Here is a 16,329-nt window from a genome sequence, read left to right as displayed (position 1 = left end):
TGTTTCTTTTTGGTAATTCTGTGCCTCTTTGCTGTCATTTTGCATCTCTCCTGCCTATTTCAGTGGGGTGAGGGTAGTTGTATTCATGGTGGGTGTGCCACCACCCTTACCTTGCCCCTGACAGAAATGTGTCCCGTCTTCCTTCTGACCTGAGATTTCCATGCTTCATTAACTGTTTTATTATGGTGTGCTCAAGACGTTCAGTGAAGCAATCTATGCTTTGTAATCTAATTCATGGGAAGAGGATACGTTTTCAACACACGTCCACTTGAATTTGGCCAACAAATGGGTCTTTGCACAGGGAACACTTTATTCATCCGGTGCGGGGATCCTGATCTGGGATTTCCAACCCCAGATGATCATGTATTTTCATTAAACCCAAAAGACATATAAATGTTATTTCAAGCTGATAATATGATTAAAGAACAAGCTTGATTGCAAGAGTCTGCTACAGATGTATAAATGGACATTTTGGAATTTTTTTTGAGGCAGTGACCTGTACTTTAAATTGTGTCAAACTGAAACAGCTGCAATGTTCGAAGTGCTGTATTGTAGGCAACCGGACCTGTTTCAGTTCCTTGAGGACATTTCACCTCTCATCCAAGAGGTTTCTTCAGTTCTAATTAACTGGGGGGAAGTTGCGGGCTTTAAAACTCTGTGTGGGAGTGTCCTTAAAAAGTCTTTAAGGACACATTTGAGCTCTGAGTTTCAGACTCGTTAGGGCCATGTGTGGGTCACTGACCCAAGTGGCCATCATGTACATTGCTAGGGCTAGGTGAGCCCAGGTGTGAATGGTGTCTGGGGTGAGAACTCAGTACTGCATAGGTGGGTAAAAAGTAATGTCATAGGCCACCTCCTCTGTTCAAAGATAGTTGTTCCAGTTTGACATAGATGGGTTCCAATGTGGTCCTTTCAGCAGTCGAGTGTTTTGAGACCTGTCAGTGAAGGCTATGTATCACAACCTGCCGGCAAACATGAGCGAGTATCCCATCCTGATTTACTGACAAACTATGTGTTCTACGCTGTTACATGCTGAAGTTATTTTGGCTAAGGGCAGACAAATGACTAAACCATCACTGATTTCTAAATTAGAATGATGCACTGAGTTCCTGTAGCAGGCTATTGATAGTGGAGGAAGTACAGAGTAAGTGTTAATTACCCTGTACTTTGGAGACCATTAAAGAAGCTTGTAATGAGTTTGTGCTCAGCTGTATTGTTTGGCTTCTTGGCCTACCTTAACTTTAAAGTCCACAATAAATGTTTTTATCAATACAAATTTTAGTGTATGTTTAGTTTAGAGATATGCTGTTACATGCTCCAAAGCATACAAAATGTACAGGCAAGATATTAAGTGAAATTTAAAACAAACAAACAAAAAAAAAAACTACTCTAACTCATATGTAGCCTTATACTGTATATAATGCCCTTTTCCATCTGACAGACGGTAGTTGTTCTTTGGCTTTAAGAGTAAACCATTTATATTTTATTCATTTTTAACTAGATGTACTTATGTAACATCAAAAAAACTACAGAGGTCCAACTTTGTTGAGAATCTAATTATGTCGAGGCATATTTTAGAACTCACTCATTCCACAATTACCAAATTTCACCCACTGTGATTTGCTTCTGGAGGTGATTGACAGCGCTCCTTGGCTCTCTCAACCAATGAGCGACGGTGGGGGGCGGGCGCGTCTCTACTGTAATCAATCCTCTGATCACCCCGTGAGCGTGTGTCCCTCTGTAAGCTGTCCTGTGTGCTCGCTCTCATCGAGTGTGAACCGCAGAGGTTAGCCGGCCGGCGTGTTTCCCCCCCCCCTTAAAAAGTCCAACAAGAGGGGGTAAGAAGGAGGGACATGGGCGAAAGATTTGTGGTAGTCCCGGTTGACGGAGGGGTTAGGGTCGCCGTAGAGGGGGTGCATTCGGACGCGGTTGTCTCTGACCCGGCACCGGACACCGGCAGCAGCACCACAGGCGGCGGCACAGTGGATGATAGAGAGGCGGGGGAGGATTCCGTGTTCGAGCCGCAGGACCCCGACGCTGTGGTGCCTATCCTGGAGTACAACAGGGAGCCCAACAAATACGGTAAGACAGCTGCCTGTCACAAACTCCGTGTCCCACTTCTTATCTCATCTGTCTAGGATTAGCCGGTGCATTTCGCTTGGGCTCTGTCTGCACTCCGAGTTATGTAATGAAGCCGGGGCGTCATTACCCCAAAACTGAAGTTGTGGTGAGGCAGATATACCTGGCATTAACTTGAGTCACGAAGCCTTTGAACCCCTGTTGAAAGTCATAAGCTGGTTAAGTTTTGGTGGCGTCAGAAAGGTCGTCTGTCTCAACTCAGAGAAAAGTGGCACCTCAGTTTTCTCGAAGAATCGGACGCTTTCCTAAAAACAGAGTTTAAATTAGCATTGGCCTATGTCTAATTAAGCCTCAACCAAATGAATACGACTTAATAAGCTGAACTGCAGCCATTATGTGCTTCAGTTTCTTCTTTTATCACGAACGTGTAAGTAGAGTCAGTTGTTTTGTGTCGCTGTGCCTGTCAAAAATAATGGAGAAAATTCAGCTTGAGTCTTGAACAATGGCGAGCTCAAATGGAGAGCTGATCAAAATAAAGAAGAGAAACTTGAGTTAGGCTTAACAAATCTTCTGAACAAGATGTCCTCCTATTTGAACACACTATAGTAATCCTTGAGAATGGAAAGGTGTTTCTGTGGCGTGTTGGCATTCAACATGATGTCATTAGGTCATTCTAGGCTTTTATTTCTAAAGAAACATTTAACTTCATATATGAAATGACACTTGCATGGTATGCAGTTAAAATCCACTGCAGGGTAACTGTTTTATTATGACATGTCTCTCTGAACCATGATTTGGCTGCGCTCTGTCCTCAAGCCTTGTCTATTCAGTTGCTCACAAACAAGGTGCTTCTATAGCAACAGGATGAGGGCAGCTGCAATAATTGCCTGGAACACTGTCCAAGCAAGCATGCTAAATTACAGTGTGCTGATGTCTTCATGTGTGCAGGCAATCTGTTGTGTATATCGATTGGTGACCATTAGAGAAAAGCCTGTTCTGTTAAATGGTGCTGAACTGCTTAAAGAAGGTAGTTAGTTCTGGACTATTTTGAATAGAGCCTGGCATATATCAGTTGGCCAATGTTAGCGGCTATAATTGATCAATCACATACCCGTATCAGGTATGTGTTGCCTAATATGCACCGACTCATTTTTGGGTGTTATACAGATGCTCTTTAATTATTGAAATCCTAGTAAGAGTTCTATGGGCTATCTGGGTTTTCAATTGAGAGAAACAAAAAACCCTGCAGGTGAATAAACAACACTAAATGCTGACTCTTTCAATTTCTTGTTGTCTTGGCAATATTTAATAGGGAACACAATATGAGGGTCATTCAATATTCTGTTTATTAATCGATTGATTTGACATATTTATCTCCAGACTTTTTTTTGTTTTTTTTGCTGCATTTTAATCTGCTGGAGAACTACAGGTGATGCCAGCAAAAAGCCACGTCTGATTGTAGTAATATTTGCTTCTTTATATCATCATCTGCCCTGAAAATCAAGTATCAGTCAGGCTCGAGTTTTGTGTCTTGGTCAGATGAACATGGGTGTCATAAAATAAATAAAAAAAGGAAAACATTAACCATGAAACAACTCATAAACACGTTAAAATGTAGATGAAAACAAATGAGACGGCCCCTGAAGTGGTTATTGTTGTGCTGGTGATGAACGACGGCGATGGTGAGTGAGTAGTGCTAATGACACAGTGTGCCAGGGTGTTTATGTTGGGTCCAATAAAATATGTCCCACTGAACCAGGGCCAATACAAGATGCCAGCTAGATAACAAGTCCATTTCAGGCCCAACTGCAGAGGAGTACCAAAATGATATGAGAACTAATGGGTTCCATTTCTTTTGTTTGGTATCGAAACAAGATTTAGACAATTTAAGACTTCTGTTTTATTTCAAACGTAATGCAATTCTGATTGTGTAAAAAGATTGATATCTGCTCTTCATAGCCTATGATAAGAAATAAAGATTGAATTGATTTTGATTTTATCATCTGTAGCTTGATTTAGAGTGTAGAAATGTTGTCTAAAACCACCCCAGGACAATAACAGACGTGTCTATCTTAGGGCCCAGGTAACACAGAGCTGCAGAGCTGTGGAACTGCCTTCCTTGATTTTATCCACTGTGATACAAGGACAGGTTGGATCCTGTCTATTCAGGTTTAATGCATAGATTGAATTTCATTCTAAATCAGATTAAGTTACTGTAAGAAGATGGGTGTGCAAGTGCACTCATGCACGTGGAGTAGCTTGAGCATGCAGTGCTTGGTCTTGTTATGGCCGATGCCTTGTGTTTCTCTCACTTAAACAGTGATAGAGAATAGTATGTGTGTGAGCTTTCATCAGCAAACATTTTAATCTCATGACCACTGAAGAAGATTGTATCCCCTTTGTGATCACACAATGAAAGTCTGTGGCTTTATCATGTGAAAATTATGGTGGTTCTTTCATTTGTGTTTGTTAACAGTTAAGATGGACAGGGTTAATTAATACCCCTTTTCTGCTGGCCAAGAATCCCAGTTTTACCCACTTAAGATTGGATTTTATGTGCAATGGGAATGTGTAAACTCGGCATTTACACCCAGGTCAATGGAGTCTGCAGTTGACACAGGTTTTTATCACCTTGACCTGGGTGGGCTTTGATTTAAATGCAAGACCTAGGTGACTACGCTAAATTCTGCTGTGCTCGGCCTGATGACGCATTATCAACACATGGTGGTCCCGCATAATTAAAGAAGGAATATAGGGTGCAGTCTATTAAGGACTCTAAGGACTTGCCATTCATTCCTATGAAAGCTGCTCAGTGGGGTTTTGAAGTAATAAAAGATCGACTTCCAGGCTATGAAGATACCTGGATTGCCGACTTAGCCAGTTTAGTGCCCAGCTAACTTGAAGGCGGCTAAAACAGTTTAATTGGGCAGCTCTTCTAGACTATCCAACTGTTATTGGATCAAATTCTGACAGTGAAACAAGTCATCTGACGGGGGTTGTGTGTTAGTCCTGTCATTGAGATTACAAAACAAATAAATATTGTAGGAGATTAGGTTGCAGACATATTGCAAAGAGGAAGTGGTGGTTATGAAGAAATGGAAACGATAGAAAAGAAGGTGGTGCTGTTTGTTTCAGTGGCATTCTCTCCTGTTAAAGCCTCTCAGGCCATTTAATCATGAGCCTTTTTGCTTGTTTCTTGCACAGACTATGTGAAGCAAAGGCCTAGTCTAAGTAAAGTGATATATAAAAAAATATAAAAAAGTTTTATGTATTAAGTATATTGCACATAGTCAAAGATGCGATTGTATATATTGATGCACTGTAAACACAGTGTCTAAATAAATAAAGATATGATTAATATATTAATAGTTAATGAAAACACATGAAGAGGGTGCAGCAGAGAATGCACCCTGCTGCTTCCCTCAGATACAGAGACTGACTAAGATTACATTTGGATTTATGAGGGATTAAGCAGGCAGTGAAAGATTGATGAGGTTGTACCGGGATAAGGGTCTCCAAAAGGTGTCAGATTTAAGCATGATGCAACAGTATGCAGACAGTGATTGTCAGTCTGACGGTAGACACATTGCCATATATTTAGGGTTGGTGAAATCCTGTTTAAGCTGAAGTAGTAGCACATAAAGCTTCAAACTACTCATTCTGCTTGTTGCAGCAGATGTACCTTGCTGTAATACATGCTTCCTCTGTGCAATGAAATTGCTTTGTGTTGTGCATCATTTTCATTATTTGAGATTCTTCGTATGGAATCCGAAACCCATTTTACTCAGCCTGTTCAAGGTGGGAATGTTGTGCCCTTATTAGGTGATGTTGTTTTGCCTTTAAGCTGTCAGAGGTCATAAGGGATCTGAAAGGGGTGTCACGGCTGATGAGACACACATTAGGTGTGATTGAGTTACTTACCCACCATGCATCCTGGAAAGTGACACGGTTACGTTTTTCTCCATCAGTACACAGGAGGCTGTCAGACTCTCTCACTTATGGGGAGGGATGCTGTTCTCTGGGGGAAAGTTTGAATTAACTTAAGACAGTAACTACAACAACACAATAGCAGAAGGAGACAAACACTTAAGGCAGGAACACACCGGCCCGACTGTTGGACATCTGAAGCGTTTGGAGAGACTCGGACGAGGTCGGGAACAAATATGCTCGGTGTGTTCAGCTGCGTTGGAAGCTTTCGGAGCCTCTCGGACGTTGTCTGCTTCGATTCAACATGCAAAGTCTGAGGAGGTTGGCTGTCGGACGTCTGAGCCATTTGATTCTGTTATTATGTCCGTTCAGGACAAATTAATCTGTGTTCTTTTGGTAATGCCTCACTGCATGTTGAGTATGCAGCTGTTTTTGTCTGAAATAGTTAAGTTTCGTTTTGATCTAAAGTAAAGAGAGTTACGTGCATAAACCTCAAGTCCAGTGTCTTTTTTATACACTAGCGCCACCCGCTTATTGCATCTCGAACAGGTCAGACATCAGAGTGGTCGGAGAGTGGTTGGATAAGGCAGTTGGACGTCTAAGCGGGTGGCGCTCCATGAAAACAGGAAATGATGGAGCAGAGTGCATAGAAAAACAAAGCGCACAGTATTCCGCCCCTCCCACACACCGTGCTGATTCACTAGCACACTGCCAATCAGAATGGTCATACAACTAGCACACAACCAATCAGAGACAGCTGACAGCCCACCTCCTCAGACTTTGCATGTTGAATTGGAGCAGACAACGTCCGCACGGCTCCGAAAGCTTCCAACACAGTTGAACACACCGAACAGATCTGCTCCCAACATCGTCCAATTTTCCCCAAAGGCTTCAGATGTCCAGCAGTTGGGCGGGTGTGTTCCTGCCTTTAGATTAAAAGGTAGACACTGGGGGGAAACATGTTGGAAAAAAACACACAGACATCATCATCATGACATATACCGCCAAGCCTCTAATTGATCCGCAGTGCCGACTTTCTGTATGAATTGACACACTGGTGCGGCTTTACACCGGAGCTGCTTGTAAACAAAGGTGGAGAATTGGCGAACCTCCGCTGCAGAGATAATGCGGCGTCTATTTGTGAAAAGGGCTACTGTTCTTGGACCTTATTTTCAGCTTGTTTATTCAGTTAGGGAACAAATACGTGTGTGTGTGTGCGTGCACGTGTGTGCGTTTGTGCTTGTGTGTCCATCCGTATAAATGCTCATGATTGTTTGCAAGGTTTTATAACCATTTGGCTCCAGATGGACCTCAAAAACAGAGAAGTGTTGTGTGTGTGTAGGACATAAAAGAGTGGCTCTATTTTCCAGGTGGAGCCTGAGGTTACATGGTAAACACAGCATAGATATTGTCGGGGGTATCAGTGTGAATATGTTAGGGTTGGTAAATGAGTGTGAGTCTTCAGAATGTCCTCACCGCACAGAATTATGTTTGCATGCATGTGTGTGCATTCATGTTTAAAGAGGCATGCACCTTGGGCTATCATGTGCTGCCCTCTGCTTTATTTGGAGCCCAACAGTCAGCACATGGACGCCAACTGGGCCCTGGCTTCCACTATATCTGCTCCTGCTCCTGAGTGGCCTCCCAGTCCGCCGCCTCCCCTGCCAATGTGGTTCCAGTTGGTCCTTAATTACACGCAACACTTAAGAGGAGGGGTGTGTCCCTTGTTGGTCAGACAGAAGGGTTTTCAGAAAACTTTCCTCCTCTTTCGGCAAATAAGCACAAACAAATTTAAGCCAAAAATCCAAAATACCTTTTCATCAGGATCATAGTCAACAGTGGTGTCATGCCTTTGATTCAGAGCATGCTTAATAGCATACTTGCCAAAATAATGATAATGCAGGTTAACGTCTCTGATGTTCACAGTTGTTCAGTAGCCTTGGAGAAAAACACGAGGTTTGTTGTCTGTCAGTGTCAATTTCAGCTGCAAGTATATTTCTGATCAATCCTGACCTGAAGGCATGCAGGGACACATCTTTCTTCTCTTACATGTCTTGAGTCAAAAAATTACACATTATCCCCTCTAGCAGTCTTCCTCAAACTTTGGTGTTTGTGATTCATTATTACATGCTGTTTTAACATCATTGATTATCTCTGGTCAGAGCTTCAGAAGTTTTGATTATTTCATTATGTGAATTTGGATGTGTGTGCGTGTGTGTGTGTGCAGGTGATGCTTTCGGTTCAGATGTTGAATCATTGTTGACGACATACTAAAGGGTTAGGTTTATTGTTTTTGGTTGTGTGTAATTCAAGTGCAACTTTTGCTAACAGCGACTGAGAGTCCTTTTTATTTAGTGTTTCTGGTTGTTTTGTTTATGTATTTTGGATATTTAAAATGTCTTCTTGACATTTCAATTCCAATGTTAAATATTCTTTAGAAATAAAAGTTTATTGATCTTTGAAAGTGTGTACTTACAGTATTGTGCCATTGTCATTATATCAGTTGAAAAATTGTCTCAGAATGACAGTGTTATCATTTAACGCAATACTTTCTGGGACAATTTATCATTCAGCAAAATTTGTTATCGTGACAGGCCTAGCTATCAATCCCTATCAATAACCCCTTTTGCCCATGTGAACTCACAACAAGCTACACAGTGCACATATATCTTCACCTGAAAAAAAAACGCTACACTCAGTATGTTTACATGCACAGCTTAGTTGGATTACAGCCATAGTTTGACTAAGCTATTCAACCGGACAACTGTAATTGTCTGAGTAAACATGCCGGTGAGAAAATCAAATTACTGGCCGAAGCATGTCATACCCTGGCACGCTAGGTGCCGCTGTACCCATTTCAACTAGTGGTAATAGAGCAACCTCCAGCTGACCTCTTTACGTCACTAGCAACACCAAATTCTGCCCTGGCATTCGAGAAAGATGGCATACGAGGAGCAAGACAAAGCTACAATTTTGTACATTTCGTATATGGTGTCCGATTTTAGTTACATTAAGGTGTATACAAACATCTTAAATATCTGATCATAGTCGGACTAACGCAATAATTCGGTTTTCTTGGGTGTCATGTAAACGCACTGTCTGTTTCCTTTTGTCCCTTACTGAAAGACACTGTGTGAGATACAAAGCTCCAGCTGTCAGCAAGATATAGTTGGCATGTGCTTGCAGTCCAAAGCGTTATGTTATGGCAGCCATGTGTTAATGGTCTGTGGCAAACTGGAAGTGTAGGGCCAACCAATGATAGTTATGAGGCCGATATTCATGTCTCTATTCAGTTTAAGTTTAAATACATTTGAAAAATCTGAAAACGGTAAATAAAATTTGTTTGTGAAGAGCAAGGTGTGTCAAATTTTTCAATGTGCCAGATACCTATTTTTTCCATATTAACGTACAAGTCATTGTTGTCAGTATTGGCAGGTGACCCATGGTTAATATAGGGACACAATCAGAAGTTGGGCCAAAAATACTTGATTTTAAAATCCCTAAATATAACTGTACTCAACCTGAAATCCTGGTCTTATCTCTTCTTATGCTTTGTACATAAAATACAGCGACTGTTTGTTTCAGACACACAGTACATGTGGTCAGATTAGTAACAGTAACAATTTCCATCAGCTGACAGATGTCGAACAGATATTGCGTAAAAAACTATAGAAAATTGGAAATTGGTAGTCATGGGGTTTTCAGGCCCTTGATCAGCAGTATGTGTAAGGTGAAGTAAGTTTCAGTCTAAGTCAGACATTTTGGCCTCATTGTCTTTTCTATACAAGTAGCTTACAAGGGAATGGAGATATATAGTTTGCTATAATTCCATAATTCTGACCTTGGATACAAAACTAAAAAATATTTCTATTTCATATCACAGCAAAAATACAGTTAAATCTTAGGCAAACAATGTTTTTAAGTGAACACCTTGCACACAGTGTTGGTGCAGAAAAAGTCACTGAACCCACTCCAACGCATTTGTAATAATGTTAACGTCTGTGCAGCCTTGGGTAGAAAATCTGATTGTAGGTCTGTTGAATGCAGACATCGCAAAAATTAAGCAATACTTTTATGTCCAGTTCATTAATTAAATAATTTGATGTTCAAATTATTGTGTCCACTCTAGGTATATGGGAGGAGAGAAGATAGCTAGGTACAGTAAGAGCTCCTTAGTGTGGTGTTGGTAGATATCAGATGTCAGAAATGTGTAGGGAAAAGTCTGAGTATCATGTTCTGCTGGTTCTGAATGAGGAGCCTAAGGCTAACCTTCTTAACCCAACCCCTGTCACCAGCAGCCTTAATGACTGCAGTACAGTCAAAGGCCAGAGATGAAACTGATACAGTGGAACCTTCAGTCATTTCCAGCATGTCTCGTGACTTGACCTGAGCTAAATGCGCAGAACAAAAAGAAGGAACTGCGCTGACAAAACACTTGAGTCAACTTCTGTTTTTGCTCAACTGGCGGATATTAATGTCCAGCTACCGAGCATACAAAGAGAAAGACAAGACAAAGTTGTTGTTACACAAGAAGTGGTGACAGATTTAGTTTTCAAGGACAGTTCAGGGATCCTGTTAGTGTAACCATGTAATGATGTTTGTGCAGTTATCAGTTTGGAAAACAGGTTTCAAAAGAATTTTCATCAATAGCGCTGCTATCCACTTGATTTTCTTATTTTAGATTGTGTTGTCTACTTCACTGAATTCAGCTGGTTGTCACTGACTTGTAGTGAACACTTAAAAGGGATCAAAAATAATAACAGCTACAATGTGTATGCACCAAAACATGCTACAATATAGAGTATATAGGAGTAATATAGGAGTTGACAGTGAGAAACTTAACCTTATGATAAAAGTTTGTTTCTTAATGTTGTTTGCCAAATTCACCGATTGAGATATTACTCAATTACTCAGAATTACTTTGCAGATTACAGAAATTGATGTAAACCTCTCTCCATTTTGTTTGCCGCCAGAGCATCCCTTATTTAAGGTATATAGTTTGTTTATTCACTTATGAAAAAAAATATATTGTATAATTACCTCATTGATATTGTAAAGTGTCTGTGTTTTTAATTTCTTCTCTAAAACTACATAGTGCCCTTTCAATCTGTAACAGGCATTAGCCCTGATTAGAGGAGACACAGCATTTACAGAAAATAGGTATAAAGAAATCTTCAGCTTCAGAAAAGATGAATATGTCACCCGAGCCCCTTGTGTGAGACATAGTTAATTGGATGACCAGCAGGCAAGTGTGCTGTAACCTGAGATGGTTGAGTTGTGGCTGTCCATGTGTGGAGTAAAGACACTACAGACTTCATGCTGTCTCCAATCATGTAGTTTACCTTTGCTTAGCTATTTTATTGGGGCTTAGTTTGACTCTGAGTAGCTTATTGTGACTGGTGGGATTTTCCCATAACAGACCAATAAATATAAGTCATGGAAATGTTTCTGAGAGGAAACTAAAAGGTTCAGTCACCATTTTACAGTCGGACAGTAGGAAAGTCTGACTGAATATGATGGCTGGCACTGTTTCCCCTTAGTTTTACTTGAGTCAGTGCTTGTAAAAAAAATTAAAAGGCCTTTCCATTTGCCAGTTTATATGAGATTACTGCTCTGTGTTTTGGTTGGTGCTGGTTGGGCTTTTGTTATAGATATGTAGAAAAAAATAGCTCATCATTTGTAATGCTGGTGGTATAACTTGTATTTCCTGATGTGATCAATTGGGGGCAACAGAGTGTCATTGTTAGTCTTCAGCTATCTGCTGTGTGATGAGAGGAGAACAGTCAAATTTGAGCGCAGAACACCAGAAGCCATTAAGTGGCAGGCAATAACCCAGGTGTGAGTTTTCTGTTTGGTCCAATGAAATGGCTGACTGCAATGGTAACAAACGTGTTGCATAAGGACACTGGGACATTTTCAGCTTTCAAATACAAAGTGTACACATACTATGAGTCACATTCAGATGGTTTGTCGAAGCACATAATGTCACACAGATCAGCTGTCCACTATTTCCAGAAGGCATAGAGCTGAAGTAAGCAAGGCTCTGAGACGAAGAGGCAAAGAATCAAATGACCCAGGAAGTCTTTTCAGGAGTTGTTGGAATTAGTGGACCAATCCTGAGCTAAAAATCAAATTTGCTTCCATCAGTTGCAATATATGCAGCAGTAATGTTAGTACCTTATAGTATATCAAAGGTTTCCTTTTACCTTGAAACGCCATTTTTGGTGCAGGAGGGAGTTATCGAGGGAAAGGGAAGCCATGATCTAAACTCACATGACATGACAAATAAAATATATTCTAGCTTGATAGCCACCATGATTTCTTTTAGATTTATGCAATTTTTATTGTGTATTACAGAGATTTACACAGTTTCATTCTGTGTATTGTATCGTCTGTATACCAGGAAAGTTGTTTCTCCTCCTGCCTCCTCCAGAGGGCACCATATATTCCTGCTGAGGAGTCAGTGTATTACCGAAAGGGTCTTGAGCAGGGCAGATGGGTGATGTCGCAGACATTTTGAAGTAATGTTTTATGACTGTGAAAAGTATGTCTTTTCCAAAAGGCTTAATCAGTATTCATGTACAGTTGTATTACAACTGATTGAAGCTGCAGTCTGGATTTCTGAAAAAAAAAGGTCCCTCCTACTTCCTCTCTGCTGCTGTAGTCCTGCCTTCAAGCCCCTCCCCACAGAGGAGCTTCTGTGCACTAGCAGGCTTGTAACCACGGAAACAGAGGACGCCAGATAACCAAGATGGCGCATTTAAATTACAGCATCATAAGCCGTAATTGTCCTATTTCTGATCAATACAACTAAATTACAATGACAAGTGCCTCATGCAGATCACTGTAGATATCCAGAGGGAAAGATGGAGTTACCATCTAATCATTACCTGGCGCAACATTTTTGCCTTACCTTGCTTTCTGAAGCATAAGTAATGTTATTTCTCTAAACCAATTCAGTCACTTCAGAGTGTACTGAACACAACATTATAACTGCCCGGTCACTTTTCTTTCCCTTTTATTAAGTATATTTTTTTGGCCTTTCATATGGCTTCACTGATAGAACAGCTCAAGATATGACAGGAAACAGGATGAGAGAGAGGGGGAGTGACATGCAGCAGGGCGCATGCAAGGGCGTCTGGCCGGGATTCAGACCCAGGGCTGCTCAGGAAGGACAAAGCCTCTGTACATGGGACACTACTCTACTAACTGAGCTTAGCAGCGCCCCAGTTGCCCGGTCACTTGAAAGACTTCGCTAACCAGTAGCCATAAATACAAAGCAAAACACCGGAGTTAGCATACAAGCTAACAAGCTAGATTTACGTACAAGTTATGTAGCTCGACCGTAACATCATAAGGCAATAGGCACGACTGCGAGTATTATTGTAACCACCGCTATCTTAGCCTTGTGGTTAAAACATAGAAGGAAACGTATATCAAGCAGCGGTCCTTACTGGTCCAGCAGAAAAGCGGCAAACTCTGCATCACTCTTGAGTCCTTACAAATCCCACAGCTCCCGCCACCTCTGAAATAACGCTCTGATATGATTAGTTTTCTTTCTAGCTTGGTCCATTTCTTTCTTTTTACACTGCTTTTCTTTGTCAGTCTTCTTATTTTTTTCTCTTTGACTTGGGCAATGGTCGGGCAATTTTTCTGCTGTTGCCCTTGTTTACAGTTTGAGTTTGAGCGTATCTGACCAGGTAACAGCAGGCACTGCGTCTGAGCAGGGGAGGGGCACTGCTGAGAACACACTGTGCGGGAAGCGGGCTGCCAGCTGTGTATGCATGAGCATGATTGACACTTCTCAGACACTCCCCTTTGCTCTGATTTGTTGTTTTGATTCTGGAGTGGTGGATTCAGGCAAATCAAATTACAGCCACTGGGCTGAGCCACAGACAGTGGATTCATTCACATATGAACTGTTTCTTATTCTACTTTCAGATCATAATGACAATGTAAGCAAATATAACAAAAAAGCAGTCACAGACTTCAACTTAAACTATTGTATCAGTTGCATCAGTTTTGAGCTGGAAAAAAATAAAAAATAACTTGAGTTGCGAGACTGTACAACAGGTGAAATGATCTCCATTTTGGATAAAAAGAGGTGTCCATGAGTAGAAAGAGCATAGCACTTCTGGGGTTTGCGTCCTTGAGCTGTACTTGGTGTGTCTGTCTCCTCCCATCTTCCTTTCTAGAACCAATCAATACATCTACTTTGCGGTTAGAAATCTGAGCCTGTTGAGGAAAAGTTCAGCTCAGTTGGACTGTTGTTATTTTTGGGGCTGATGTCTGTGGAGCTGGTCCTTACCAAAGACTGTACAGTATATACACATAATAGTTAAAGTGAAACGCTCACCAAAATGCAACCAAGGCTTTTTTTGTGAATGTGACATTACAAACAAAGTTTTATGTTGTGTCAAGCCTTCTTAGTGTGTTAAAAATAGCATGATGCTATCGTAAAAGTGCCCCATGCACTCCCATCGAAAATGAGTTGAAAATGAGCTGAAAACAAAAACACGGTCAATCTTTAAAGTGCCTCTTTCATTGTAATTCTGTTTTTACACGAAGGGTTGACTCATATAGATTCACAAAAAAAGCCTAGGTTGCATTTTGGTGAGAGTTTCACTTTAACTCATCCTTTCCCACGCAGTGATCAGCTGTTGCCACAGAAAAATACACTGTGTTGTTAATTGATATGTGAGGTTAGAACTTGACTTGACTCCACATATGGAGGTTATCTGAAGTGTGTAACAGTAGTGACTTAACAGTAGAGCCTTTGTCACATTGGCCATGTCGGCCTATAAGGCTTTTTCCGAGATAAAAGAGCAGTTCACCCAAAACTGAAAAAAAAATCAATCATTCCCCCATTTCTCTAAACAACTGAAGTAGCTGTGGACTTGTTTGAAATTGTAAACAAAACAACTGATAAACATCCTCAATTGATTTGAAAAGACAATAATTACACCCTCAATGTGGGATAGAGTTTAAGATTAGCAGCTATGGTGAAAAATAGGTCAACTTTTTTATTTCAATATTCACTCATTTATTGTCACTAAACAGTGATATATTAACTGCTTTTCAGTAGACTCTAGAGTCTTTAGTATGAAGTTATGTAATAAATACCCTTTTGTTCCTCTGTTTCATATTTTGCTTTGGCTGCAAGATATTGCGTGAAACATGACATGGTTATAATAATAAAAAATCCGGCTGAGAACTGCTTGTGGCACAATGTTTCAGCCTAGATTTCAGTCCCCACTGTGCAGTCTTGTAAACTCTCTCATAAAAGGGCTATTGTTCTCCTGGCCTGGATGCGCCAACTGTCCCTGAGAAGCAGTCTTACTGTCTGGCCATCTAATCAGCGGATGTCAATTACATCACTCCTCATCAACTGGTCAGGAATTAGATTAGTAATCTCTTTGTTACCTCAGCAGTAGCAGCATAATACTTTGTGAATATTCAGTTGGGAAATGACTCCTGTGACTGAGGAAATGGTAGCTGCTATACTTAGCTAATAACCCACTTTACATTCTGAACATTGGATTTTCATATTGCTTGGAGCCAGACCCATATTTGCAACCACACCCACATACTGGAATTATGACTTTTGAAACCTGACCTGTTGTCTGGATAGCAGCATGTTTAGACAAAATAAACTTAACTAATTGAGATATTAGTGTGTGATAAGAAAAAATGTGTTCTGTTCACATTTCCAGAGTATAGTGAAGTTCAGATTCCTGCAGAATCAGTTAAGGGAAAAAACAGTATTGGCACAGGTGAAAACAAGCTAGAATTTAAATCGATATAGATGTAACTGGAAGGCTAGTATTAGTGGCTGCAGGGGAAAATTGGGATAAATAAATAGTCGATTACAGTAAAGAGCTGAAACCATAGACTGGATGTACAAAGGTAAACTGTTACACATACTGAAATCTGTATTTTTTATAGTATATCACCTCCATGAAACTAATCACTGTAGTTGGTCCATTCTGGTAAAGCCAGTTAATGGCAAATTTTGCAACCCAATATGGTTCTGTGCCATTTACATTGTAATCTAATATTTTGCTAATGCTATGAAAAATGTGAAGATAATGTCAACCACGAAAAGAAAAAAGCCCAGTTTAGCTTCAACAAGAACTTGAACTTGCTAATTAATTACATAAAGATGTCGATGAAGATGTTGATGCATTATCATTCATGTAGAAGGGATCAACTCTTTGTGAACAAAAGTAACGCTGGCTGCTGTTGTGCTAATGTTAGCTGCAGCTGCTGCAGGGGACCTGACTGTCAGGCTATCAAATACGGTGCACTCTTCAACTTACAGAT

General features: G+C 40.6%; 1 protein-coding gene across 3 annotated transcripts in view; it reads left to right on the top strand.

The window, feature by feature from the left end:
- The first annotated feature begins 1,705 nt into the window (after nucleotides 1-1,705).
- Nucleotides 1,706-16,329, top strand: part of slc12a7b (solute carrier family 12 member 7b) — a 63,000-nt gene continuing 48,376 nt past the window's right edge. Inside the window, exon 1 of one of the 3 annotated variants that reach the window (XM_037078921.1) lies at nucleotides 1,706-2,082. In XM_037078921.1, coding sequence (XP_036934816.1) covers nucleotides 1,854-2,082 — 229 coding nt within the window. In that variant the 5' untranslated portion in view covers nucleotides 1,706-1,853. The remainder of the gene's footprint in view (nucleotides 2,083-16,329) is intronic. The other 2 variants (XM_037078918.1, XM_037078919.1) reach the window with 2 other exon arrangements.

This window comes from Acanthopagrus latus, chromosome 19 (assembly GCF_904848185.1).
Source record: "Acanthopagrus latus isolate v.2019 chromosome 19, fAcaLat1.1, whole genome shotgun sequence".
In the NCBI taxonomy this organism is placed as follows: domain Eukaryota; kingdom Metazoa; phylum Chordata; class Actinopteri; order Spariformes; family Sparidae; genus Acanthopagrus; species Acanthopagrus latus.
This window is presented reverse-complemented; position numbering and strand designations above follow the sequence as displayed.